General features: G+C 39.6%; 4 protein-coding genes and 1 long non-coding RNA gene across 6 annotated transcripts in view; 4 read left to right on the forward strand and 1 right to left on the reverse strand.

The window, feature by feature from the left end:
* LOC127535821 (uncharacterized) overlaps nucleotides 1-3,009 on the forward strand; it is a 133,967-nt gene extending 130,958 nt beyond the window's left edge. Inside the window, exons 6-8 of the mRNA XM_051954698.1 lie at nucleotides 2,315-2,449; nucleotides 2,706-2,767; nucleotides 2,876-3,009. Of these exons, the coding sequence (XP_051810658.1) occupies nucleotides 2,315-2,449; nucleotides 2,706-2,767; nucleotides 2,876-2,998 (320 nt within the window). The 3' untranslated portion in view covers nucleotides 2,999-3,009. The remainder of the gene's footprint in view (nucleotides 1-2,314; nucleotides 2,450-2,705; nucleotides 2,768-2,875) is intronic.
* A 4,879-nt stretch (nucleotides 3,010-7,888) lies between these two features.
* LOC127535761 (uncharacterized) lies at nucleotides 7,889-9,778 on the forward strand. Its single transcript, XM_051954458.1, has 6 exons — nucleotides 7,889-7,931; nucleotides 8,020-8,352; nucleotides 8,559-8,912; nucleotides 8,986-9,108; nucleotides 9,365-9,426; nucleotides 9,535-9,778. The coding sequence occupies exons 1-6, from the start codon at nucleotides 7,889-7,891 to the stop codon at nucleotides 9,655-9,657; spliced, it is 1,038 nt and encodes a 345-aa protein (XP_051810418.1). The 3' UTR covers nucleotides 9,658-9,778.
* A 5,688-nt stretch (nucleotides 9,779-15,466) lies between these two features.
* Nucleotides 15,467-16,556, forward strand: LOC127535767 (uncharacterized). Its single transcript, XM_051954464.1, has 2 exons — nucleotides 15,467-15,916; nucleotides 16,125-16,556. The coding sequence occupies exons 1-2, from the start codon at nucleotides 15,565-15,567 to the stop codon at nucleotides 16,520-16,522; spliced, it is 750 nt and encodes a 249-aa protein (XP_051810424.1). The 5' UTR covers nucleotides 15,467-15,564; the 3' UTR covers nucleotides 16,523-16,556.
* On the forward strand, nucleotides 16,556-17,624 carry LOC127535769 (uncharacterized). Its single transcript, XR_007944606.1, has 3 exons — nucleotides 16,556-16,680; nucleotides 16,836-16,891; nucleotides 17,259-17,624. It is a non-coding gene; the product is annotated as an uncharacterized LOC127535769 (long non-coding RNA).
* Nucleotides 17,625-19,125: 1,501 nt separating this feature from the next.
* Nucleotides 19,126-26,167, reverse strand: LOC110963369 (uncharacterized). 2 transcript variants are annotated; one of them, XR_007944605.1, is made up of 7 exons: nucleotides 26,096-26,167; nucleotides 25,591-25,935; nucleotides 25,152-25,496; nucleotides 23,590-23,706; nucleotides 22,979-23,043; nucleotides 21,084-21,275; nucleotides 19,126-19,975 (listed from the first exon to the last, which is right to left on the reverse strand). XR_007944605.1 is itself a non-coding variant. In XM_051954457.1 (6 exons), the coding sequence occupies exons 1-6, from the start codon at nucleotides 26,136-26,138 to the stop codon at nucleotides 21,411-21,413; spliced, it is 942 nt and encodes a 313-aa protein (XP_051810417.1). In that variant the 5' UTR covers nucleotides 26,139-26,167; the 3' UTR covers nucleotides 21,142-21,410. The 2 variants fall into 2 exon arrangements, 1 of the variants encoding a protein (XP_051810417.1); XM_051954457.1 differs by lacking the exon at nucleotides 19,126-19,975 and having other exon boundaries at nucleotides 21,142-21,437.
* Nucleotides 26,168-26,817: the final 650 nt, after the last annotated feature.

Here is a 26,817-nt window from a genome sequence, read left to right on the forward strand (position 1 = left end):
AGAAGCCTTCCAGATCTTTTAGGATGGTGTGAAGTTTGTGCTCCAAGGAGGAGGTCGTGACAAGGCAGACCTTCAGAGGATCCAACAACACACACCTCCAGACATCCAAGATGCATTACGGGCATAATTTACCCAAGTGACTGGACCACATCTAAAGTCACTATCAGGTCTACAAAATACCAAAAGTCTGCCAGAAACACTCCGACTGGTTCCAACCCTGCAGGGTGGAGGGATCATGATCTTGAGAACAACGTCAACAGGATTTCACTTCCACTGACAATGCCTCTCGGAACACCAGACTCACATTAAGACAAAGAGAGATATTTATTCTACTGTCTTGGACTCCATTCTTCAAATGAACTCATTTATTGGAACTACTGAAAACAGTGCTGTCTAACCTTATGATGATCAAATTATGCATTGTTATATTGCATTCTCTTCTCTGGTCAGATGAAACCAAAATCGAACTTTTTGGCCACTTTTTGGCCCTTCACTCACATTCACATCATTGTTTATTTTGTGTGAATTGTCTTAGTGTGTGTTAATAGTGCAATGTAGTTTGTAAGATGTTGTTGGTTAAATAATAATGTTTATATATAAATATCAGTTCAGTGCCTCCACTGTTTTGTTGTTCACATTTCAGTCCCTGACTTATATAAATTCAAGTTATCATCCAGTTTCACACTTTCACCAAAAAAATGCAGTGACAAACATCACAGGAAATTTCTGCTCTTTGAAGTTCTTGATTGTGTCTTTAGCTGTGCAGCAAGAAGTGAAGGCAGAGGATGGACATTACTGAACAAAGAAAGATTAACTCTGATATGAGACTGTATCATTCATTTAGACAAAAGGCTTTGGCAAAATATTTTAAAATAAGTGAGTAAATGGAGAAGAACAAGGTGCAATGCAATGCAGTTCTCAAAGAACCTACATGACAGGAAGTGCACTTCTGAATCTTTATTCTGTGACAACCAATCAGATGTCTTTGGCAGTGTGACATAAAGGATCTTGGCCAAGTTACATCACCTCCTACACTCATTTAAACAGCAACAACGTCCCTGACAGGAGACAATTTCAAGATGATCGTGTTGTGGATTACACTGCTTGTTCTTCATCAAGGATGTAAGTGTTTTTTAAAAATCATTTTTCCATGACATTTTTTTCGGTAAATTTCCTTCATCTTTGTGACTGACTCTTTTATATATCTGATGTTTTCTTTCAATTTAGATATGCTAATTCCAGTGATCCCAGTTGAAATTAGTGAATCTACGACCTTCACATGTGCACTGCCTGATAGTAGGGTGACCTCGAGAAAAGTCCACTGGTACAAGCAAAGAGTCGGTGATGATCTGAAACTGATTGTGATTCTGCAGGAATCTCTCACACCTCAGTTTGAACCAGAGTTTTCTAACTCAAGATATAAAGTCAATAATGATGAAAATTTTAGCAATCTGACTATACTGAGTACAATCCAAGAGGACGAGGGAATCTATCACTGTGCCGCCATTGAGTGGTTTGGCAGTTCTAAATGGAGTGGGATGTATTTGATCATAAAAGGTAATAATATGAGCTACTTTTGTGAAGTTTTGCAAAAGCTTTAACAACTGCAGCTATATTGTATAACCGTTTATAGAAAAATCATTGCAACACGTTTTAAAATTCACCAAAACAATTTTATTTAAATTCTATTTAAATTTACATTCAACGTGCATTTCTTCTATTTGTATCCAGATGCTTTCAAACACTGATTCAAGGAAAGAATAATATTAGTAATCCCTGTTCACATAAATACAAGTATGACGTGAAACTACTAAAGTCACATTTGATGTCAGACTTTCAAATTGTGCTTTGAAGTCTCATCCTGTTAACAGTTTTTTCATTACACAGGAGACAGTCAGAAGACATCAGACTACACTGTTGTTCAGTCCACAGCATCACATTCAGTCCATCCAGGAGAATCACAGACTCTCCAGTGTTCAGTCTTCTCTGACTCTGACAAGAAAACATGTTCAGGAGATCTGAGTGTGTTCTGGTTCAGACCTGGATCAGATAAATCTCATCCAGACATCATCTTCACTGATGGAAACAGACCTGATGAATGTGAGAAGAGATCTGACACTCAGAAGAGCTGTGTTTATCGCTCCTCTAAGACCTTCAGCTCCTCTGATGCTGGGACTTACTACTGTGCTGTGGTCACATGTGGACAGATAGTGTTTGGAAATGGAACTACTCTGACCAATGGTATGATTTTATGTTCAGCACTGAAGATATATAAAATATATCAACATCATCAGTAATAATTCTTCTCTTTCAGAAACTCTTTCACAAACAACACGACCTGAGATGATTGCTCTGGTGGTAGCAATAATCTGCTTGGCCATTTCTGTGATTATAAATATTGTTTTCATCGGTTACCAAACACAAAGAGGAGCACAGGAACGATTAAATGGTAAGAGTTGTTTGTTGAGTTTCACATTTTAATACAGCTGTGATTTTTACTTTAAATGTTTCAAACATCTGGCCTAATTTAAAAGATCTTTGTTGATTAATATTATTAATTCATATTTGTACACTGAACTGATGACAATAATAAGAAATAGGGAAATAAAATTCTAAAATGAAATTAAACTTGTTCAATCAGCTGAGGTTCCTAATATAAAGTCAGATTAAGGACATAATATTTTGTTTGTTTTTTTCCTCATTAGGAATAGAATTCACCTCATCACAAGCAAGACTTGACAATTTGAGCCAACCTGTGGTTGATACTGTAAGTCATGATACTAAATCACATTAATATGGTTATTTCAGTAATACGATTCCCTGCTGTTTGACATAATATTTTACTGTCATAACGATCCTTTGATTTTCTCCACAGGTTGAAGGTGAACATGATATCAATTATACTTCACTGCATTTCTCTGGAAGGAAAGCTACACAAGGAAAGAAGAAGACGGAGTTGAAGTGTGAAGAAAGCGTGTATTCTCAAGTCCATTGCTAAATGTGAATATGTCTACAGAAAGCTTGAGATTTGCTTGAAATACTGATCTCTTCCAATAAGAATAAATTCATGCAAATTCTCAGTTTTACTTCAACAAATCTTTGAGTGATTTTAAAAAAATATAATACCTACTTAATCCCATGAGTGTGCTGAAGCCTAACATGTGAAATAGACTTAGATTTGTTCATAAAGCAATCTGTTGATTGACTGTGTTCCCTGAGATGCTTATTTACAGTAGTTTCTTAGTCTTTCTGCTCCTATCAACCTGCTGATCAGATCCTCACATCTGTCAGAAAAGCTCGTCTTCAGCTGAGAACAGCAACATCTCAGAGTAATTGTACTGTGACCCACAAAATTCATTCATTCAGGAAATGTTTGTATTTTCATTTTATAACCACCTAGCGGAATATGACAAGCAGCAGGATGTAGTTTGGCTTTAGTAAGTGTGAAGACTGTAACAGAAGTTACACACCAGAAATTTTTTAATAAGTTGCTGTAGAACTTACAACTTTGTGAACTGCCTTTGTTTGTCTGCTGGCCATGCAAGCTCTTGAAGATTCTGTTTCCAACATCATCTTTGACTGACAAAAAAATATATACAGATTTCATGAAAAGACAGAAAGCAAGAAGTCTACTCTAACTGTGCAGCCCTTCACACAAAAACAACAGTAATTTTAATATCACTTTCCTACGTTTGAATAGCAATAATCTGTAACACATGTTCAGTATTGGGGTGCACAGTGTTGTAGTGGTTAGCACTTTCACCTTGCAGCAAGAAGATCCCCGGTTCAAATCCCGGCCTGGGCCTGGGATCTTTCTGCATGGAATTTGCATGTTCTCCCTGTGCATGTGTGGGTTTTCTCCGGGTACTCCAGCTTCCTCCCACAGTCCAAAAATATGCTGAGGTTAATTGGTTACTCTAAATTGCCCGTAGGTGTGAATGTGAGAGTGATTGTCTGTCTGTATGTAGCCCTGTGACAGACTGGCGACCTGCCCATTGTGTCCCCTGCCTTCACCCGAGTCAGCTGAGACAGGCTCCAGCACCCCCCGCGACCCTAGTGAGGATAAAGTGGTGTATAGAGAATGGATGGATGGATGGATGTTCAGTATTTCATAAAATATCAAAACTAGAAACATTTTCACATTCAGATGAACTTTCTATGTTACTAATTTTGATCAAAACAAGCACTTTTCTCACACAGTCTGCAGCTGAGAGCAAAAGTTTACATGCACTTGTTGAGACCATGTACATCATGGCAGTCTTGAGTTTGCAGTCTTTCCTCTCATTTAGTTTTTCATGGCAGAGTGGTGGACATGTGTCTTTGTCACAATGAAGAGTCATGCATTTTGGTTCTATCATAAATTTGTTGTATGCCCAAGCCGACCTTCAAACATGGTGGTGGCATTATTATGCCCTGGGGCTGTGATGCTACCAGTGGAAATGATGCTGTACAAGAAATAAGTAGAATAATGAGGATTACTGTCACATTCTTCAGGAAAATCTAAAATCCTCAGACAGAAGGCTTTGACTTGAATGGAATCAGATGTTTCAACAAGACAATGACCCCGAACACACATCACAAGTGATAACAAAATGGCTTAGATGGTCGAAATTTAAGATTTTAGACTGGCCTCTACAAAGTCCTGACTTTAGCCCTGTAGGGTAAAAGTTTGCTCAAGTGGATCCATGAAGGTTTATGAGGAATTATTACTTAATCAGAGATTCAACCATTGAAATACTAAAATCAGGTTACTGGAACCGTGCTGCATGTGAAGCACTTCTATGCTTCGGGATTTCCTCTCTCTTTTTTGATCCTACATGCACTCCACGTCAGATGATGGTATCATTGACCTCATTAGGTGCTTCAAAAAGGTGGTAAGGATCAAACAGACACATCATTTGGCAACACAGCACTTCAAGTCACTGTTTAACCTGAATGGTGGAATTGAAGATAGAAGGAGAAGGTAGGTTGAGTACGATAAGTTAATGTCTGGGGGCTGTCTGTGTGCTCTTGTCAGGGAGTTTGTAGTCCGTGAAGATGATTACTTGCAAAGTGCCAGTTAGCCTTGGTGGATGTTTATGGGGCCCATTTCTGTCTCGGATACCCTAACAATTGGTTTTCATTCATTTGAGGGGAGCCTTATGGTTTCTATTTGCTGGATTTGACCAGTAGCTTTGGAAAAGTGTGATTTTGGGAACACAAAGAAGCAGGGCATCTGTAACACTTAGCAATGGTTTGATTCAGAGGAAGTCATAAAGGTCAGGTAAGCTGTGTAAGTCTGAGTATGAGATAGTGTTGGCAACAGGTTCAGTGAGATAGCCGATGAGCTTAAGTTTGGCAGCATCTGACTTTCAAAGGATGCTATGTTGGATGAGGATATTTGGGGAGACATTTTCAATATTGCTGAAGCTTCTTGCATAGCAGGCACCTGATTTTGATGATGACTGACCACATGAAGTGCGTGGGTTGAATGGGTGGGTGAAACGGATTGGAGTTCCCATGTTTTTCCTGCAGGGCACCTGCTTTGACAGGTGCATCAGTGTGATCACTGAAGATCTTGTCAGATCCTTGAAGGCATGAATGGCCTTTGACTTTTTTCCAGTCAACTTGCCTGGTGTGTCGAGTGACAAGGCTATCGCATGCATGTGTAAGATATTGGTGCTTCACTGATTTGTTGCTGGATGTCTTGGAGACATTTTGTTTCCACGGTGGGAGGTGACAGGTAAAGCTGAGCTGTGCATAGCTTGAATCCTCACAGACTGGCAGTTTATGGATCCCATCTTTGGCTGTGGTTTGGAGGGTGATTAGGACTGCTGCCATTTCAACATATAATGAGATGTGGGGTTATTGGCAGGTGGCATGTTCAAATGATGATCTTTTGTCCTTCACTGTATTTGGAAAAATGTTTTATGGCCCACATTGAACATAGTGATTTTTGACAATCTAAGTATTTGTGTTCTCACGCCAGGAGCGCTTTACTTGCAAGGCAACCACTCTTTTTGTCTTGATAGCTGGTATAGTCTCGTACTGGGGTAATGTTCTGAGAAGCCTGCTTGTAGGTGAAAGTCTTTGTCTGGGTTTGGGTAGGCTAGGCAGGGTGCAGCACACAGGAGCCATTTCTATCATTCATGGCACTTCTTGATCACTTCACCACTGGAAGGGAACCTCCTCATTAGAGAGTGTGGTTAATGATCGGACAAAGTCTTGAATGCACTTGGATTGGAGCTCTGTGCCATTTTGGCCCACTAGAAGGACAACATACACCCCCTGTCAAAAGTTTTAGGACACTGTCTCATTCAAATAAAGTAGAACCTGTCCTACAACTTTTGACAGGGGGTGTATTTCATCAAATGGATATGATCAGGGCAGGACTCTGATCATACATGTAAAGTTTCAGGCAGATTGGAGCATGTTCAGGGCATTTACACAGCATCTGAAATTTCATGGCAAAGGATCAAAATTCCAGAGGCTGCCACGGACATGCCCTTTGACTTTAGAAAAAGATTTTAATAACTTTGGATCATTAAGGCCTCCTGTATGTACTGGCCGAATTTGAGGAGAATTGGAGTTTCCCCCTAGGAGGAGTTCGCTCTAGAAAAAAATGAAAAATTGGCAAAATCTGACATTCAACGCAAAATAGCTCACTTCCTGTTGGGTTTGGAATGTGGCTGTCACTGACTTTTTTGTTCAGCCTGATGTGCTGCATATGTGTGCCAAATTTGGTAGATACACCCGCTGTCAAAAGTTGTAGGACAGGTTCTACTTCATTTGAATGAGAAAGTGTCCTAAAACTTTTGACAGGGAGTGTAGTTGTGGTGGGTATTCCACAATTGGCCTTTGTAAAGTGCAAACGTAGACATGGATATCATGAGGACTTGGTGTAACGGTGTTTATGTTCCAAGCCATCATATCCATTTTTCTGGAAGTAACTTCTCTTTGCTGTAGGGCCTATTTCAGGGCACTGGGTGTTTTCGAGGTTTCTTCTTGTGGAGTGCTGAAGACCGGTGTCTGGTCGCTGCCTCTGGGGTTCTCCAATCCAGTGGGTCGCTCCCAGTGCACCGTACAGCTGGTCGTGCCTGGGCAATGCTGTCCTGCTATGTGATGGTAGCGTCACTGACCAGTACCTCAGTCTTTCTTCACCTCATTTGTGATAGGTGTTACTGAGGTAGACAAGGCATCTGGTCAAAGAAAGTAAGGCAGAACAAACAAAGGCAAGTAGCTGGAAACAGTGCAGAGCCTGAGGTTTTTGATGTGTCTTTGTCAACAGTCTTGCAGAGAATGAATGTCTGGGCCCATGTTTTATAGAGTAGGTAGGTAACTGGCCACAGGTGAGCCCACAACTGCACAGTTGTTTTTTCTTCTGTCGACCACCCACACAAACACCTAAGAGAGGGGGAAGAGTGGGAGGGAGAAACTGTTATCTAGACAGAGATGTAACCACTTGGCTACCAGAGGGTTTCCCAAATTCACTTTAACAATATGCTTGATCAAACTAATGCTTATGCACTCACATTTTCATAGTGGAAACATCACGGTTAGTCTCTGCTGTCTATAGTTGCTGGTTGTGTGATTAGCTGTGCAGCTAAAAGTGAAGGCAGAAGATAGACTTTACATCAAGACAAAGATAAAGAAAAAACATGTAAAATGAAAGAAAAGAGATTTAATGTCAAAATTCAAATGAGTGATTAAATGAATAAGTAGAAGGAGAGATGTCCCTCAAAGGCCTGGGGAAAGAACTGTGTGACAGGAAGTGCATTTATAAATCTTTAGTCTGTGACAGCCAATCAGATGTATTTGTCAGTGTGACGCAGAGGGTCTTGGGCAAGTTATATCCCCTCCTACACTCATTTAAACAGCAACAAGGTCCCTGACAGAAGGCAATGTCAAGATGATTGTGTTGTGGATTACACTGCTTGTTCTTCATCAAGGACGTAAGTGCTTTCTAAATTATATATATTTTTGTAAGCTGGATTTCCTATATTAGTGTGATTTACTGTCTTATGTTTTCTTTCAATTCAGATACACTCATTCCAGTGATCCCAGTTCAAATTGGTGAATCTACAATGTTCACATGTGCACTGTTTAATGTTGAACTCAGCGATGTAGAAGTCCACTGGTACAAGCAGAGTGTTGGAGATACTCTGAAACTAATTGTGTCACTGTGGAATTCTGTAGCACCTAAATATGGGCCAGAGTTTCCTAACTCAAGATGGAAAGTTAATTATGATGACAATTTTAGCAACCTGACTATTTTAAGGACAATCCAAGAAGACGAGGGAATCTATCACTGTGCAATCATTGTATTGTATGGCATGAGATCTCAATGGAGTGGGACATATCTGGTAATAAAAGGTAATAATAACCTATTTTCAGAAGAAGTGCTTCACCTACCAAAGCTGTACTGTGTAAACGTTTAAGGAGAATTGTCACTGAGTGTGTTTTGAAAACTTTTTGAAATTCCTGTTTTAATCTAGTTAATTTAAGATGCATTCCATCCACTTATTTTCAAATTGTGCTTTGAAGTATCATCCTGTTAACAGTTTTTTTTAATTACACAGGAGACAGTCAGAAGACATCAGATTACACTGTTGTTCAGTCCACAGCATCACATTCAGTCCATCCAGGAGAATCACAGACTCTCCAGTGTTCAGTCTTCTCTGACTCTGAGAACAAAACATGTTCAGGAGATCTGAGTGTGTTCTGGTTCAGACCTGGATCAGATAAATCTCATCCAGACATCATCTACACTGATGGAAACAGACCTGATGAATGTGAGAAGAGATCTGACACTCAGAAGAGCTGTGTTTATCGCTCCTCTAAGACCTTCAGCTCCTCTGATGCTGGGACTTACTACTGTGCTGTAGCCACATGTGGACAGATACTGTTTGGAAATGGAACTACTCTGACTAATGGTATGATTTTATGTTCAGTACTGAAGATATACAAAATATATCAACATTATCAGTAATAATTCTTCTCTTTCAGAAACAACACGACCTGAGATGATTGCTCTGGTGGTAGCAATAATCTGCTTGGCCATTTCTGTGATTATAAATATTGCTTTCATCTGTTACCGAACACAAAGAGGAGCACAGGAACAATTAAATGGTAAGAGTTGTTTGTTGAGTTTCACATTTTAATACAGCTGTGATTTTTACTTTAAATGTTTCAAACATCTGGCCTAATTTAAAAGATCTTTGTTGATTAATATTATTCATTCATATTTGTACACTGAACTGATGACAATAATAAGAAATAGGGAAATAAAATTCTCAAATGAAATTAAATTTGTTCAATCAGCTGAGGATCCTAATATAAAGTCAGATTAAGGACATAATATTTTGTTTGTTTTTTTCCTCATTAGGAATAGAATTCACCTCATCACAAGCAAGACTTGACAATTTGAGCCAACCTGTGGTTGATACTGTAAGTCATGATACTAAATCACATTAATATGGTTATTTCAGTAATACGATTCCCTGCTGTTTGACATAATATTTTACTGTCATAACGATCCTTTGATTTTCTCCACAGGTTGAAGGTGAACATGATATCAATTATACTTCACTGCATTTCTCTGGAAGGAAAGCTACACAAGGAAAGAAGAAGACGGAGTTGAAGTGTGAAGAAAGCGTGTATTCTCAAGTCCATTGCTAAATGTGAATATGTCTACAGAAAGCTTGAGATTTGCTTAAAATACTGATCTCTTCCAATAAGAATAAATTCATGCAAATTCTCAGTTTTACTTCAACAAATCTTTGAGTGTTTTTTAAATAAATATAATACCTACTTAATCCCATGAGTGTGCTGAAGCCTAACGTGTGAAATAGACTTAGATTTGTTCATAAAGCAGTCTGTTGATTGACTGTGTTCCCTGAGATGCTTACTTACAGTAGTTTCTTAGTGTTTCTGCTCATATCAACCTGCTGATCAGATCCTCACATCTGTCAGAAAAGCTCGTCTTCAGCTGAGAACAGCGACATCTCAGAGTAATTGTACTGTGACCCACAAAATTCATTCATTCAGGAAATGTTTGTATTTTCATTTTATAACCACTTAGCTGAATATGACAAGCAGCAGGATGTAGTTTGGCTTTAGTAAGTGCGAAGACTGTAACAGAAGTTACACACCAGAAATTTTTTAATAAGTTGCTGTAGAACTTACAACTTTGTGAACTGCCTTTGTTTGTCTGCTGGCCATGCAAGCTCTTGAAGATTTTGTTTCCAACATCATCTTTGACTGACAAAAAAATATATACAGATTTCATGAAAAGACAGAAAGCAAGAAGTGTACTCTAACTGTGCAGCCCTTCACACAAAAACAACAGTAATTTTAATATCACTTTCCTACGTTTGAATAGCAATAATCTGTAACACATGTTCAGTATTGGGGTGCACAGTGTTGTAGTGGTTAGCACTTTCGCCTTGCAGCAAGAAGATCCCCGGTTCAAATCCCGGCCTGGGCCTGGGATCTTTCTGCATGGAGTTTGCATGTTCTCCCTGTGCATGTGTGGGTTTTCTCCGGGTACTCCAGCTTCCTCCCACAGTCCAAAAATATGCTGAGGTTAATTGGTTACTCTAAATTGCCCGTAGGTGTGAATGTGAGAGTGATTTTCTGTCTGTATGTAGCCCTGCGACAGACTGGCGACCTGCCCATTGTGTCCGATGCCTTCGCCCGAGTCAGCTGAGATAGGCTCCAGCACCCCCCGCGACCCTAGTGAGGATAAAGTGGTGTATAGAGAATGGATGGATGGATGGATGTTCAGTATTTCATAAAATATCAAAACTAGAAACATTTTCACATTCAGATGAACTTTCTATGTTACTAATTTTGATCAAAACAAGCACTTTTCTCACACAGTCTGCAGCTGAGAGCAAAAGTTTACATGCACTTGTTGAGACCATGTACATCATGGCAGTCTTGAGTTTGCAGTCTTTCCTCTCATTTAGTTTTTCATGGCAGAGTGGTGGACATGTGTCTTTGTCACAATGAAGAGTCATGCATTTTGGTTCTATCATAAATTTGTTGTATGCCCAAGCCGACCTTCAAACATGGTGGTGGCATTATTATGCCCTGGGGCTGTGATGCTACCAGTGGAAATGATGCTGTACAAGAAATAAGTAGAATAATGAGGATTACTGTCACATTCTTCAGGAAAATCTAAAATCCTCAGACAGAAGGCTTTGACTTGAATGGAATCAGATGTTTCAACAAGACAATGACCCCGAACACACATCACAAGTGATAACAAAATGGCTTAGATGGTCGAAATTTAAGATTTTAGACTGGCCTCTACAAAGTCCTGACTTTAGCCCTGTAGGGTAAAAGTTTGCTCAAGTGGATCCATGAAGGTTTATGAGGAATTATTACTTAATCAGAGATTCAACCATTGAAATACTAAAATCAGGTTACTGGAACCGTGCTGCATGTGAAGCACTTCTATGCTTCGGGATTTCCTCTCTCTTTGTTGATCCTACATGCACTCCACGTCAGATGATGGTATCATTGACCTCATTAGGTGCTTCAAAAAGGTGGTAAGGATCAAACAGACACATCATTTGGCAACACAGCACTTCAAGTCACTGTTTAACCTGAATGGTGGAATTGAAGATAGAAGGAGAAGGTAGGTTGAGTACGATAAGTTAATGTCTGGGGGCTGTCTGTGTGCTCTTGTCAGGGAGTTTGTAGTCCGTGAAGATGATTACTTGCAAAGTGCCAGTTAGCCTTGGTGGATGTTTATGGGGCCCATTTCTGTCTCGGATACCCTAACAATTGGTTTTCATTCATTTGAGGGGAGCCTTATGGTTTCTATTTGCTGGATTTGACCAGTAGCTTTGGAAAAGTGTGATTTTGGGAACACAAAGAAGCAGGGCATCTGTAACACTTAGCAATGGTTTGATTCAGAGGAAGTCATAAAGGTCAGGTAAGCTGTGTAAGTCTGAGTATGAGATAGTGTTGGCAACAGGTTCAGTGAGATAGCCGATGAGCTTAAGTTTGGCAGCATCTGACTTTCAAAGGATGCTATGTTGGATGAGGATATTTGGGGAGACATTTTCAATATTGCTGAAGCTTCTTGCATAGCAGGCACCTGATTTTGATGATGACTGACCACATGAAGTGCGTGGGTTGAATGGGTGGGTGAAACGGATTGGAGTTCCCATGTTTTTCCTGCAGGGCACCTGCTTTGACTGGTGCATCAGTGTGATCACTGAAGATCTTGTCAGATCCTTGAAGGCATGAATGGCCTTTGACTTTTTTCCAGTCAACTTGCCTGGTGTGTCGAGTGACAAGGCTATCGCATGCATGTGTAAGATATTGGTGCTTCACTGATTTGTTGCTGGATGTCTTGGAGACATTTTGTTTCCACGGTGGGAGGTGACGGGTAAAGCTGAGCTGTGCATAGCTTGAATCCTCACAGACTGGCAGTTTATGGATCCCATTTTTGGCTGTGGTTTGGAGGGTGATTAGGACTGCTGCCATTTCAACATATAATGAGATGTGGGGTTATTGGCAGGTGGCATGTTCAAATGATGATCTTTTGTCCTTCACTGTATTTGGAAAAATGTTTTATGGCCCACATTGAACATAGTGATTTTTGACAATCTAAGTATTTGTGTTCTCACGCCAGGAGCTCTTTACTTGCAAGGCAACCACTCTTTTTGTCTTGATAGGTGGTACAGTCTTGTACTGGGGTAATGTTCTGAGAAGCCTGCTTGTAGGTGAAAGTCTTTGTCTGGGTTTGGGTAGGCTAGGCAGGGTGCAGCACACAGGAGCCATTTCTATCATTCATGGCACTTCTTGATCACTTCACCACTGGAAGGGAACCTCCTCATTAGAGAGTGTGGTTAATGATCGGACAAAGTCTTGAATGCACTTGGATTGGAGCTCTGTGCCATTTTGGCCCACTAGAAGGACAACATACACCCCCTGTCAAACGTTTTAGGACACTGTCTCATTCAAATAAAGTAGAACCTGTCCTACAACTTTTGACAGGGGGTGTATTTCATCATATAGATGTGATCAGGGCAGGACTCTGATCATACATGTAAAGTTTCTGTCAGGCCAGCAGCTGCTGGGCCCTGTTAGTTTTGTTTTCCCTGCTCTCTCCCTCTGTCTAGGTTGATCAAGTGGCATGCTTGACAACAGGTGTTCCCTATCGCTGTAATCATTAGCTGGTGCAGGAGCAGCTGGGAGTGCTTAATCAGATCTCCACCTCTCACTATATAAGCAGTGTATAAGCACTATATAAGCAGCCATCTCTCGGTGCCGGATAGTAACAACCTCACCTGTCAAACATCTCTGTCAGTTATCTTGTCTCACTCCAGCCTGTCGGTACTCTAACCTCGCTCTCTGCTCTTTGTCTCAGCTCCTGGCTCCGCTGCTCCTGCTTGGTTCGTATTCCAAACCATCTCCAACCTCTCCGACCGGGTCCAAGTACGCCACCGTCACCTCTGGAAATCCCACCGTCAGACGTTCGTTCCACTCACCTGTTGTCGCCACATCGTACCCATCGCCAGCTTCCCCAAGCCGCAGCCATTCGTTCCGCCAGGCTCGCTGGAACCCAGTTCGAGCATCTCCATTCGTTTTTGTCTTGTTGTACTGAAACCTGATAGCTTAGTTTTGCTGACTAGTGTAGTAGGAGACTTGGTAATAGTTAGATTAAGATTGTACGGTTGCTGGATTATGTGAGTTTCGTTTTTGACTTCCTTGGTAAAGCTGATGGTTTAGCTTCGTTTGTTTAGAGAGCCTCATTGACTTAGTTCTATGTTTTCCTGAGTAGTCTTCCAGTCCTCTAGTGTCGCTGTGGTTCTCGGCCCAAGTGCCAGATTAACTACTTCCTGTTCTGAGTTTGCATTCTGGAAATTGTAGTCTTTGTGGGGAGAAATAAATCTCTTTCATTCTAAACCATCTGTCTGTGTATTCCCTGCACCTGAGCTTCCTTGTAAAACCCTGACAGTTTCAGGCAGATTGGAGCATGTTCAGGGCATTTACACAGCATCTGAAATTTCATGGCAAAGGATCAAAATTCCAGAGGCCACCACGGACACGCCCTTTGACTTTGGAAAAAGATTTTAATAACTTTGGATCATTAAGGCCTCCTGTATGTACTGGCCGAATTTGAGGTGAATTGGATTTTCCCCCTAGGAGGAGTTCGCTCTAGAAAAAAATGAAAAATTGGCAAAATCTGACATTCAACGCAAGATAGCTCACTTCCTGTTGGGTTTGGAATGTGGCTGTCACTGACTTTTTTGTTCAGCCTGATGTGCTGCATATGTGTACCAAATTTGGTAGATACACCCGCTGTCAAAAGTTGTAGGACAGGTTCTACTTCATTTGAATGAGAAAGTGTCCTAAAACTTTTGACAGGGAGTGTAGTTGTGGTGAGTATTCCACAATTGGCCTTTGTAAAGTGCAAACGTAGACATGGATATCATGAGGACTTGGTGTAACGGTGTTTATGTTCCAAGCCATCATATCCATTTTTCTGGAAGTAACTTCTCTTTGCTGTAGGGCCTTTTTCGGGGCACTGGGTGTTTTCGAGGTTTCTTCTTGTGGAGTACTGAAGACCGGTGTCTGGTCGCTGCCTCTGGGGTTCTCCAATCCAGTGGATCACTCCCAGTGCACCGTACAGCTGGTTGTGCCTGGGCAATGCTGTCCTGCTATGTGATGGTAGTGTCACTGACCAGTACCTCAGTCTTTCTTCACCTCATTTGTGATAGGTGTTACTGAGATAGACAAGGCATCTGGTCAAAGAAAGTAAGGCAGAACAAACAAAGGCAAGTAGCTGGAAACCGTGCAGAGCCTGAGGTTTTTGATGTGTCTTTGTCAACAGTCTTGCAGAGAATGAATGTCTGGGCCCATGTTTTATAGAGTAGGTAGGTAACTGGCCACAGGTGAGCCCACAACTGCAGTTGTTTTTTCTTCTGTCGAACACCCACACAAACACCTAAGAGAGGGGGAAGAGTGGGAGGGAGAAACTGTTATCTAGACAGAGATGTAACCACTTGGCTACCAGAGGGTTTCCCAAATTCACTTTAACAATATGCTTGATCAAACTAATGCTTATGCACTCACACTTTCATAGTGGAAACATCACGGTTAGTCTCTGCTGTCTATAGTTGCTGGTTGTGTGATTAGCTGTGCAGCTAAAAGTGAAGGCAGAAGATAGACTTTACATCAAGACAAAGATAAAGAAAAAACATGTAAAATGAAAGAAAAGAGATTTAATGTCAAAATTCAAATGAGTGATTAAATGAATAAGTAGAAGGAAAGATGTCCCTCAAAGGCCTGGGGAAAATACTGTGTGACAGGAAGTGCATTTATAAATCTTTAGTCTGTGACAGCCAATCAGATGTATTTGTCAGTGTGACGCAGAGGGTCTTGGGCAAGTTATATCCCCTCCTACACTCATTTAAACAGCAACAAGGTCCCTGACAGGAGGCAATGTCAAGATGATTGTGTTGTGGATTACACTGCTTGTTCTTCATCAAGGACGTAAGTGCTTTCTAAATTATATATATTTTTGCAAGCTGTATTTCCTATATTAGTGTGATTTACTGTCTTATGTTTTCTTTCAATTCAGATACACTCATTCCAGTGATCCCAGTTCAAATTGGTGAATCTACAATGTTCACATGTGCACTGTTTAATGTTGAACTCAGCCATGCAGAAGTCCACTGGTACAAGCAGAGTGTTGGAGATACTCTGAAACTAATTGTGTCACTGTGGAATTCTGTAACACCTAAATATGGGCCAGAGTTTAATAACTCAAGATGGCAAGTTAATTATGATGGCAATTTTGCCAACCTGACTATTTTAAGGACAATCCAAGAAGACGAGGGAATCTATCACTGTGCAATCGTTGCATTGTATGGCATGAGATCTCAATGGAGTGGGACATATCTGGTAATAAAAGGTAATAACCTATTTTCAGAAGAAGTGCTTCACCTACCAAAGCTGTACTGTGTAAAAGTTTAAGGAGAATTGAGTGTGTTTTGAAAACTTTTTGAAATTCCTCTTTTAATGTAGGATGCATTCCATCCACTTATTTTCAAATTGTGCTTTGAAGTATCATCCTGTTAACAGTTTTTATTATTATTATTATTATTATTATTAATACACAGGAGACAGTCAGAAGACATCAGACTACACTGTTGTTCAGTCCACAGCATCACATTCAGTCCATCCAGGAGAATCACAGACTCTCCAGTGTTCAGTCTTCTCTGACTCTGACAAGAAAACATGTTCAGGAGATCTGAGTGTGTTCTGGTTCAGACCTGGATCAGATAAATCTCATCCAGACATCATCTACACTGATGGAAACAGACCTGATGAATGTGAGAAGAGATCTGACACTCAGAAGAGCTGTGTTTATCGCTCCCCTAAGACCTTCAACTCCTCTGATGCTGGGACTTACTACTGTGCTGTGACCACATGTGGACAGATACTGTTTGGAAATGGAACTACTCTGACTAATGGTATGATTTTATGTTCAGTACTGAAGATATACAAAATATGTTAATAACATCATCAGTAATTATTCTATTTCTCCTTCAGAAACAACACGATCAGAAATGATTGCTCTGGTGGTGTTAATAATCTGCTTGGCCATTTCTGTGATTGTGAATATCATTTTCATCTGTTACCGAATTCCAAGAGCAGCAGAAGAACAATTCACAGGTAAATGTTGTTTATTGAGTATAGCATTAAATATTGCTGTAATTTTAGCCTAAACATTTCAAACATCTGGTCTAATTTAATAGATCTGTGTACATAAATAATGTTAAGTAATTCTAGGACATAATATTCTTATTTTTATCTGTCATTTGGAATAGAATTCACCTCTTCACAAACAGGACAAGACAATGTAAACCAACTAGCGGTTGATGTGGTAAGTAATAATCCCAAATCATACTATTTTTAATTATGACATGAATAGTTCCCAACAGTTCAATATAACAATTTGATCATGGAAATATGTAAATAACATGTGTATGCACAGATACACATTCACGCTTTGATGCACAATACACATCCATATTCCCACACAATTGCACTCCTGCATAATGCACACTGCACTTTAATATCAAAACCTTTACCTCATGATTTATAATATTGGTACTTTATTTTCTATTTTTCAATTGTTTTTAAAGAATGCTCTTTTATATCTTATTGTTATTGCACGGCCTCGGGAAACAGTCATTTTGCATTCAATCTTGAACCCCTTAACTTAATAAGGACTCTTTTTGTTTGCACAGACTGAAGGTGGACATGATCTGAACTATGCTGCACTGCATCTCTCTGGAAGGAAAGCTTCACGAGGAAAGAAGAAGACGGAGTTGACGCCTGAAGAAAGTGTTTATTCTCAAGTTAAATACCAAATGTGAATATATCTATGAAAAACTGATAATTTACTTATAGTACTGAGCTCTTAAATTGAAAAAATAATAATACACATCACTGATTACAGTCTTATTTTATTAAAAGCAACCTGTTAAATGGCAAAAGACAAAATCTCCTCCATTCTGTCTGTGATGAAGCCTCACTTGTCGAGGTTTGGTTTGCTTTACTTACAGTTTTATTTTTTTAAAAAGGATCCTTGTCACTGGGTGTCTCTAGCTAGTTAACTTCCTCCCTTTGTATATTTTCCATCCTCTTTTTAATTGGCCTCATTAGTTACATCCATGTCTTGTTTTCCTAATCAGTTATCTGTGTATAAAAAGTCCTGTGTCTTCCTGTCTTTTGTCAGTTTGTCCTGTCTCCAGTCCTGTTTGTTTACCACTTGTTCACCTGCCTGGTTCCTGCCAGATGGATTTTGCTTCGTTGTATTACCCTCTTCATTTATGCATGCATTTCTCCCCGGAGTACAAACTTCCTTTCATTTGTTCACATATAACCTTCCAGTAAGTTTCTTTATTAAAGTTGGTCATTTTGTCACAACCTGCAAGCACCCTGCTGTGTGTGTGTCTGCATTTTGTTTTGTTCCTGACATACTCTGACAATGTACACTTTTTTTTTTTTTTTTCCAAAATACAGTAAATGCTATGGGATCCAATGTGCAATAAGTAGGATAAAAACACCCGCCATCAGCTACAAAATTCTGAAAGGAGATCCATTAATCTGTCAAATCCAGAGTAAGGTTTTCTCCACTGTTCTGTCGTTTGCATTGTCATTGCAGTGCACTTCCACTGCAGCTTTTCAATTCACAATGCTGCAGATCAGAGTGGCAACGCTGTCTACTAGAAATGTAGTTAATGCAACAACAAATGTGTTTTGAAGAAAAGATAACATTGACTGTAAGACTTTTGGCAGTTATATTAGAAAAGCAATGATGAAGGCAGAATTGATGACAGAAAGTGTGCTTTCTCACGATTCATGCCAAATCTAAAAGTGTCTATGAAAAAGTGAAGCTCACTGCGCTGAGCTCTGAGGTTGAAAAAATAAATAACAGAAGACTTAGAAGACTTATCTAAACTTCATTTGACTTAGAGATGCTAAGCTGCATGTTGGTCAGCTGTTTTCCCTAAGATGTTTACTTACAGTAGTTTTGTAGCATTTTTGCTGATATCAACCTGCTGATCAGGTCCACCTGTCTGTCAGAAACGCTCCACTTCAGCAGTCAAACCAGAATTCACTCCCTGTTCATTTCCACGGTGAATAAGATTAAATGCATTCACCTCTGACTATAATTTGACTTGTCACCTTCACTTTGAAGACGGTTCAGTCCAATTGAACTGTGACTCACAAAATGATGAGGATCTCCAATATTCAGCTTGTTAGAGAGAGGCGGTCTGACTGACCTGTCAGTCACAAAATGTTTAAATTCTCATTTTGCAGCTGCTTAGCAGAATATTGTGCGCAGCAGGATGCGGTTTGGTTGTCGTGAATATAAGACTTACAATAGAGGTTTAAGACCAGAAGTAGTTTGATAAAATGCTGCAGAACCTCTAATTTTGTGGGCTGCTGTTGGTAGGCCTACCTACGATATTTTACTGGAAAAAATGGGGCCCTTTATGAAAAAAATGACAGCAATAATCCTCCTGGAATGTCACAAAAAATGTTGTGAAGCTAATTTTGTACTTAAAGCTATGCATGTCAGCCAAAATTGACAGAATCAGTCACCTGTATATTGAAATAAACTCCACACATTATTTATTTAATAGGTACAGGAAACTGGGGGGCTGCACAGTGGCTTGGTGGTTAGGAACTTTCATCTTGCAGCTAGAAGATCCCGGTTTGCGTTTCAGCCTTCCCAGGATGTTTCTGCATGGGGTTTGCATGTTCTCCTTGAGCATGCATGGGTTCTTTCTGGGTACTCCAGCTTCCTCCCACAGTCCAAAAATATGCTGAGGTTAACTGATTATTCTCAATTGTCCATTGGTGTGAATGTGAGAGTGATTGTCTGTATATGTAGCCCTGCGACAGACTGGTGACCTGTCCAGGGTGTCCCTGCCTTCGCCCAAGTCAGCTGGGATAGGCTCCAGCACCTCCGTGACCCAAGTGAGGATAAAGCAGTGTATAGAGAATGGATGGATGGATAGATGGATGGATAGGAAACTGGACTCATACATTGAGCCAACAGTTTATTTATGACAGGGTGAGTTTTGTAATTTTACTTTATTAATTTCACTAGCAAGGACCACACCATTAATCTGAAGCTTGAATGCAAAATAAAAGCAAATGGATGCTATATTGCTGACGACTTGGTTGAGCTGTGAGCAGTGCTTTGGAAGCATTCATCAGGGATCTGTGGTGGCTCCCAAAAAGCTGCCTTTAAGAATGGAAAGAAGACTTGGTGTGATGTAGGTCTTGATATGCTTACGACGACCAACAGCCCATGGCCTTGACTATGTGATGCGGAACCTCTTGGCTGGAAACTGCGTAAATATGGAAAGAGTGGCCAGCAAGTAGACGGGATTGTGGATGCTGTCATGCTCGAAGAGGAACCAGGATCAGGTCAATACTTGATGAGTCTCTGTAATAAACAGAGGGTGGAAAGGGGAAGCATTCTGAGATTTAATGTTCTCTATTCAATGTATTAAAGGTTTGTAAGGGCTTAGACATGAGTCCCGTTTGAAGTACACAATAGGAACTGGATTCCCTGTTTAATTGGTTTTGCTTCATTTGAGTGACTTGATAAGACGATCTTCAGAGATGGAGAAAGGTTGAATGCTTAATACGGTAGCGGTACAGTAGGATGGCAGTGCAGATCAAACTTGGTCAACATTGCAGTGAATTCTATGTACTGTAGGAAACCAAAGAAAGTCGGCAGAAACATGGATTCTCAAGTGTGGGCTAGAGGTTGGGACTTAGGATGTTGGAAGGTTTTGATGCAGCAGAACAGGAGGTCAGACGTCAGTATAAAATGACCATAAAATAATAAATCATGCTGCCAGTGTATTCTGGGTATTTTTTAATACCAGATTGAGGTGAGCAAATGAGATGAAGCTGGATAACGTAGTTACATAATGTCGACAATGTAGACAGTCCATTAGAATAATTCACTATTTCACCAAAGCCTGAAAATGTGAATTAATTTACTAGCCATGTGTTCTTTGTTGCAACCTAGTTGTACTATACCTTCTGTCTGAGGATACCTCAAATTTGGATTTACCATCACATCTTGATCACTGCCAAAATTTAGGTTCACAAACTAGGAATAGGGGAAACAAAAGCAGAACCCATGACATGGAGCCACTCTCACCAACACCCTACCTTGGATAACCCCAACTGATTCATGTTACACATTAAAATAAATATTCACTAAACAGCTTAATACAATATGAAGAAACAAGAATGTGTGTTTTCTTTTTAATGACAGTAAATTAATTTCTTGCATTAAACATATGTATTTCAGTTTGGAATGGATAGTAAAATCTGATCAGACATAACAGTAGTAAATACATACAAATAGTAGCAAACTCCTAGCACATGTTTTAGCTTCAATGAACAGCATGTGGAAAAACAAGCACTGTCACTATCCAAATCTATGATAAATGGCTACTTGCAATAATATTGCTGCAAAAATCTTATCTGTGCATACATTATATTTTCTGTCACACGTTTCATGTCTGTTCCTTTACCTCAGCAGGAATCACGTGGTGCATGTTCATATTATGTTGATGTTCATTCTTCTTCTGGACTGCACTTCAGTGGTATTCTCTCATGCCAGAGTACATACAGTCCTCTGGTAAATCCCGCTTATTCTTCCATCTTTTAGCTTTTCTTGATGAGAAATCCAGTGCCACGTAGTTTATTTCGACCTCCTCACCATCCTCCAAAGGAACAGTTGTAGAGTTGTAATATTATCACCAATTCATTTTGTAACATTCTTCCAATATATAGTAAATGCTATGGGATCCAGAGTGCAATAAGTAGGGTACAAACACACAGAACGCAACCTTCATCAACTACAAATCCCTCCGGCATTCACCCACCTGTAATGAGATCCATTGAGCTGTTAATTCAAATCCACTGTATGGTTTTCTTCTACTGCTATATAGTCTTTATGACTTATGTCTGCTGTTGTAAAAGAGCCACAAAGTGTGAGGACTGATAGTACACACATCTGATGCCTGTCTGCAGGTCAAAAAAGATGCCTTTGTGCCCCAAAACTATTACAAATCACAATGTCAAGAGTGTCAACAGAAAGAAAATTAAATTTCACTATTTGGTTCTTGAAGACATTTAAACACACATCCAAGACACTAAATGACTGATGGGGAGTTCCAGATATGTATATTGTCACCTCCCAGATCATGTGGTTAATGGCTTGTTAACGGCTTAAGACTTGTATGCGTCATAGAGTGAATGGCAGTGAAACTGTCAGGTGAGGGCTGACTCATGATGTTAATGGTGGTGAAACTTTCTGGGGAAAGGTTTCAAGACTGCATTGCATGTGTCTGATAAGCGGTGTTGTAGACCCCCTTTACTGCTAACAGGAAGTTGTTTCATTTTAACGTAGATTTCTTCTATCACTGCTGTCTTAAACCATCTGCCTTCCCTGTCCTGAATGTGAACATTGTCTTTAAAAGATCGTCTCTTGCGCTTGAGATACACATAGACAGCTGGGTCTTATCCTGAGAAGGTGGATTTCCTGTGTTTCGTGGAGCAGTTGTTTAGTTGTCTTTTACTCAAGTTCTTATGATTACTATGACCTGGATGACTGAGAACTAGACAGACACCATCTTATTATCTAATTCAGGTTAAGTTTTGATTAGGTTTAAGGAAACGTGCAATTCCAGTGAATCATTATGGTTGCATCAGGAAAAATAAAGCAATGTTAATTGCTGATTGCAAACCAGAAACAAACAGATGTCTCCTTCTGTTCAACTTCCATGTTTTGTTGACCCATCGATGCAACCCAGCTTTCTCGGTAAAGGGTTTCTGTTTCTCTTTAACTGACTTCCTAAGTTGCTCACAAAAAAAAGAGAAAAAATCCCTACCATGGCAGTTGATGATGGTGATGTTGTTCTTGTTATTACTCCAATCTTGATGAAGTCAGTCCCTTAATCCTAACAAGGCAGACATTTAACCCTAAACACTGACAGTTTGTGAGCCCCACCAAAGTTGTTTTTCAGCCTACCTCTAGGAAAATCTGTACCATAGCTGTCTAAAACAAGGAAACACTTAGCTGTATTGCTATGGAGGAAACCAACAATGTAATTGTAAGGGCGTATTGGATAGATGTCAAATGTGATTGTTACCACACCAGAATCAGTTGAGAAGTAATTTCTTTGTTTTCACTCTCTGCACCTGTACCTGCCCGTGTTTCACCAAAAGGTAACTCATCATCCTCCTGTTAGGAGACTACATGTCTCTCATGCAAAATGTGCAGCTTGTCAGTTCTGTGTGTTTCAACCCCTGAAAATCAACATTCACCTCGTCACCCATGATATTTTTTCAATGTATCATAGTCCCATATCGTATTGTGTCTGAAGTCTAGTCGTGCATTCAATGATATTTGTATTATATTTACCACATTGTTCCGTTGATCCTCAGCTGATCGATCCAGTTCAACACGATTGGAAGCTGTAACTTCTCCTGTTCATAAAAATAAGAACGTCAGTAAAACCAGTGACTGTCATTTCATTTTAACATCTACTGAAGACTGACAACTTCCTCATTCTAATACTGAGAAGCGCCTCCCTTTGTTCTCCAAGCAGCCTGTTTCTGTTTTTAGCTCTGCCGCTGTAGTTTGTTCTCCTTTATGCTGAGCATATTGTGCTTTCTAAGATGCTTTTTGGCTTACCAAAGTTGCAAATATTGGTGTTTTGAGTTGCTGTAGCTATTCTGTCGGCTCCAGCCAGTCTGGTTGGCCGCGAAAATCCTGTTAGATCAGCAGTTTAATATGTAGTCAAATCAGCCTCGTTGACACCAACAACATGCCACATTGATAGTCTTATTTTCTGCACTATACTCTTTGGTGTGAACATTAACTAAAGCTCTTTACCTCTGTCTGCATGATTTTATGCATGGCACTGCTGTCACATGACTGACAGATTGAACAAATGCATAAATAAGCGAGCAGGTGATCTTGATAATGTGCTTGTGAATATATCGACTGTATGTTGTACACAGTAAACCTACCTTTGCAATGTTCGCAGGCTTGCTTTGGTTTTCTGGTGAAAAACAGGGCACAATTCACAAGCAGGGAGCAGGCCAGCAGTGTCCCAATGACAATCACAAGCAGATGCTGTTCTTTTCCTGTAATCACAAAACATTCCAAAGAGACACTTAAAATGTTAATTGCTTTCATAGAGTTTCTTGAAGATAGTTTTAATTTGATTATACTTATTTTATTGGCCAGTTCATGCTTTTTGTATCCGTTGCCCCTCATATCGGATGCAGACACCCGTGGATGTTGACTTTACACTCTTTGAAGGATATAGTAGCTAATAATTATAGACTGAGCTGTAGCACCAAGTCAAAAAGATAATTCCTGAGGTGTGTCGAGTGAAGTGGGAAGAAAAAGCACAGGATTTCTGGACAATTTAGAGCTGCCCTCTGTGTTTTGCAATGCACAAATCGAAGCACGTCTAAAATTCGGCAAGGCTACCTCACTTACAACTCTTACTCCTATGATGATGAATTATAAAGGTTTGGATGAATCTTCTTGGACAGCGTCTTCTCATATAAGGCATTGGTTTTAAGCAGCGTTTGTTTTCCTGGCATATGTGCATTTGGAAAGTTTGTAGTCTGGACAATGGCGCAGTCACAAATTTTGTGGCGCTCATGGACGTCTAACAAGAGGTGAATGACAACACGCAATTCACATGTACCTTTTCAGAGCCTTAAGAAATGAACGCAGGCATTCTTTTAAAAAATTGCTAAGAGTGAAACCATTTTGGATTGCAAATATCATAACTGTCACTTGAACTTTCTGAGCACATTTTTACTCTTCTTTTCTACTTTCATTTAAAAAGAAATGCACACACTAAAATAATAATTGAGTCATAACTGACCAGGGGGTTTCAAAATACGTTGTCCCCTTAACAAAAAGTTGCAAATCCACTGAATTCAACATTGCTTTTGTATATTTCTAACACAATAAAAATTCAGTTCTCAATAATGTGCTAGAAGCTTGTGGATTCAGTTTTAATGTATTGTTAAAGTGTAGTTTGTTTCATATTCACATTAGACTGCATTATCTACAAAGGCCACATGTTAGTAAGACCTCACAACAAAACTTACTGTATAAATTGCACAAGAGAACATGAATGGAAGCAGAGGCCTCAGTGTGACAAAGGGCACTGCAGAAAAGGTCAAGACAATACAAACAAAAGAACACAAAGAACAAAGGGAGGAAAGATAGTGGAGGCGGCAGACAAGAAACCTCCTTATGCAACCTGTAAATTGCATAAACTAGTTCACTGCTTTCCAGCTATTATGATTTGCGGCCCTTTTAAATAACACAAAGCTGAATTACAGCCTTAGTTTGCAGGTTATATAGAATGTTTATAACTGTAAACACTTTGAGCAAATCTCATTTTTGAAGACTTGAAGAGATCTTTTTCTTTTTTAAATGTAGAAAAGAAATGAGATGTTTATTTTTTTCTCTCGGCTTGTTAAACATCTTATACCCTCTTATACTCACAAAACTAAAAAATCAGTGTACATCAACAATGATTCAAAAAATTTTTAAATCATACTTGTCTCCACTTTAGTTCCTTGACCAAACAGGATCTGTCCACACATGGCCACAGCACAGTAATAAGTTCCCGCATCAGAGTCCTCTCTTATGGTTTTGGACAGACTGTAGACGCAGCTCCTTTCCTCCGGTTTATCACTACAGGTGCTGTCAGTGTAAATGATGCCTGGATCGGATTCTGATCCAGCTCTGAACCAGTGCACACGGTGTTCTCCTGGACACCGACTTGTGTTTTCTTTGTTCTTGTAGAGAAGTGAACACCTCAGAGTCACTGAGTTTCCCAGTGGGACCAACTCCTCATCTGGACTTTGTTCCACGCGGACAAATTTCTGCTGATGTTTGGGATCTGTGTGATTCAAATAAAGGCATGAAGAAAAGAACGATAATTGTTTTGGTATTGATGCAGATTCAAAAAACAAAATAAAAGGAATATAGTTTACCATTTACAGCCAGAAGTGTGCCATTGAAATATGCCATTGTGTATGAAGATCCTCCTTGACAGAGATATGTTGCCTCATCTTCTTTGCTTATATTTCTTATAGTGAGAGAAAACACATCACCCGCTTTCGTGACACTGAATCTTGAGCTGTCGAAGGGACCTTCAAGTGCTGGGTAGTCCAGGTATCCTACAGCAACCCTTTGGAACATATTTCCAAAACTCAGCTTATACCAGTACAATAACCTGGGTTGCTCCCCAGAGACTGAACATGTCAGATTCAAGTTATCCCCAAGTTCAGCCACAATCAAAGAGATTTGCTGAGGAACCTCGTGACTCTGAATCAGAGCTGAAGAAAAGAAACAGACAATAACAGAGTTACAACACGACAGTGCGAAACACTTTTGAAAAGCCAAAAGTAAATCTAAAAATGTTACACAGTCAAGCACATTTTGTTAAAAATTGTTCATAGCTGTTCTCATCTTACAACACACAAAAAGTAAACTCACACAGAAAATTTAAAAAGGTCAAAGCAACAAATCTTCCGATCATTGTGGCACATCACTCTTCTGTTGCACAACTGATGTCTCACATGGAAAATCTGATCACAAGGGTTTCAAGGTTTACAAAGAGGAAATCACAGTGATTGGCTGAAACACTGAAAATGTGTTTCCTGTGAAATTTTCTATACCAGTAGCCCATTTTCAGTAAATCTGAGCTCTACTGTAATTTGTTTTTACATTGATCGATGAAGATCCCTAAGCAACATTTGACCAACAAATTGAATGAATAACTGTATTCTTTGTAGGTGATTATACAGTACAGTTCTCCGTTTCTACAAAAACACACTTGTATAAACGTGTATTAAAACTGGAGTTTAAGTTCTTTAAGAAGTTTTAGATCCAATGCAAGTCAATCAGTAACAGATGTGGTTTATTAAAGACAAGTAGTCTGGAGTTGTAGTCACAGATAAGAGATATCTGCTTTTATTAATATCGTATTCAGGCAAAATAATAATTACTTATTTTTGCAACTTTACAAAGTAATTTCACATCAAAGACAGCACAGAAATAAATTTAAAATCAGAATACATTAAAATGAAGATTTTGTTGGTGCTTCTTAGAATTTCACTTCTTGATAATGTTTATTTTTTAATTTCATGGGCTCAATACCTCCTGATTTGGACGCTGTACCACTCAGTTGGTTCGTATCCACACTGAGCACGACCAGA

This window comes from Acanthochromis polyacanthus, chromosome 10 (assembly GCF_021347895.1).
Source record: "Acanthochromis polyacanthus isolate Apoly-LR-REF ecotype Palm Island chromosome 10, KAUST_Apoly_ChrSc, whole genome shotgun sequence".
Lineage (NCBI taxonomy): Eukaryota > Metazoa > Chordata > Actinopteri > Pomacentridae > Acanthochromis > Acanthochromis polyacanthus.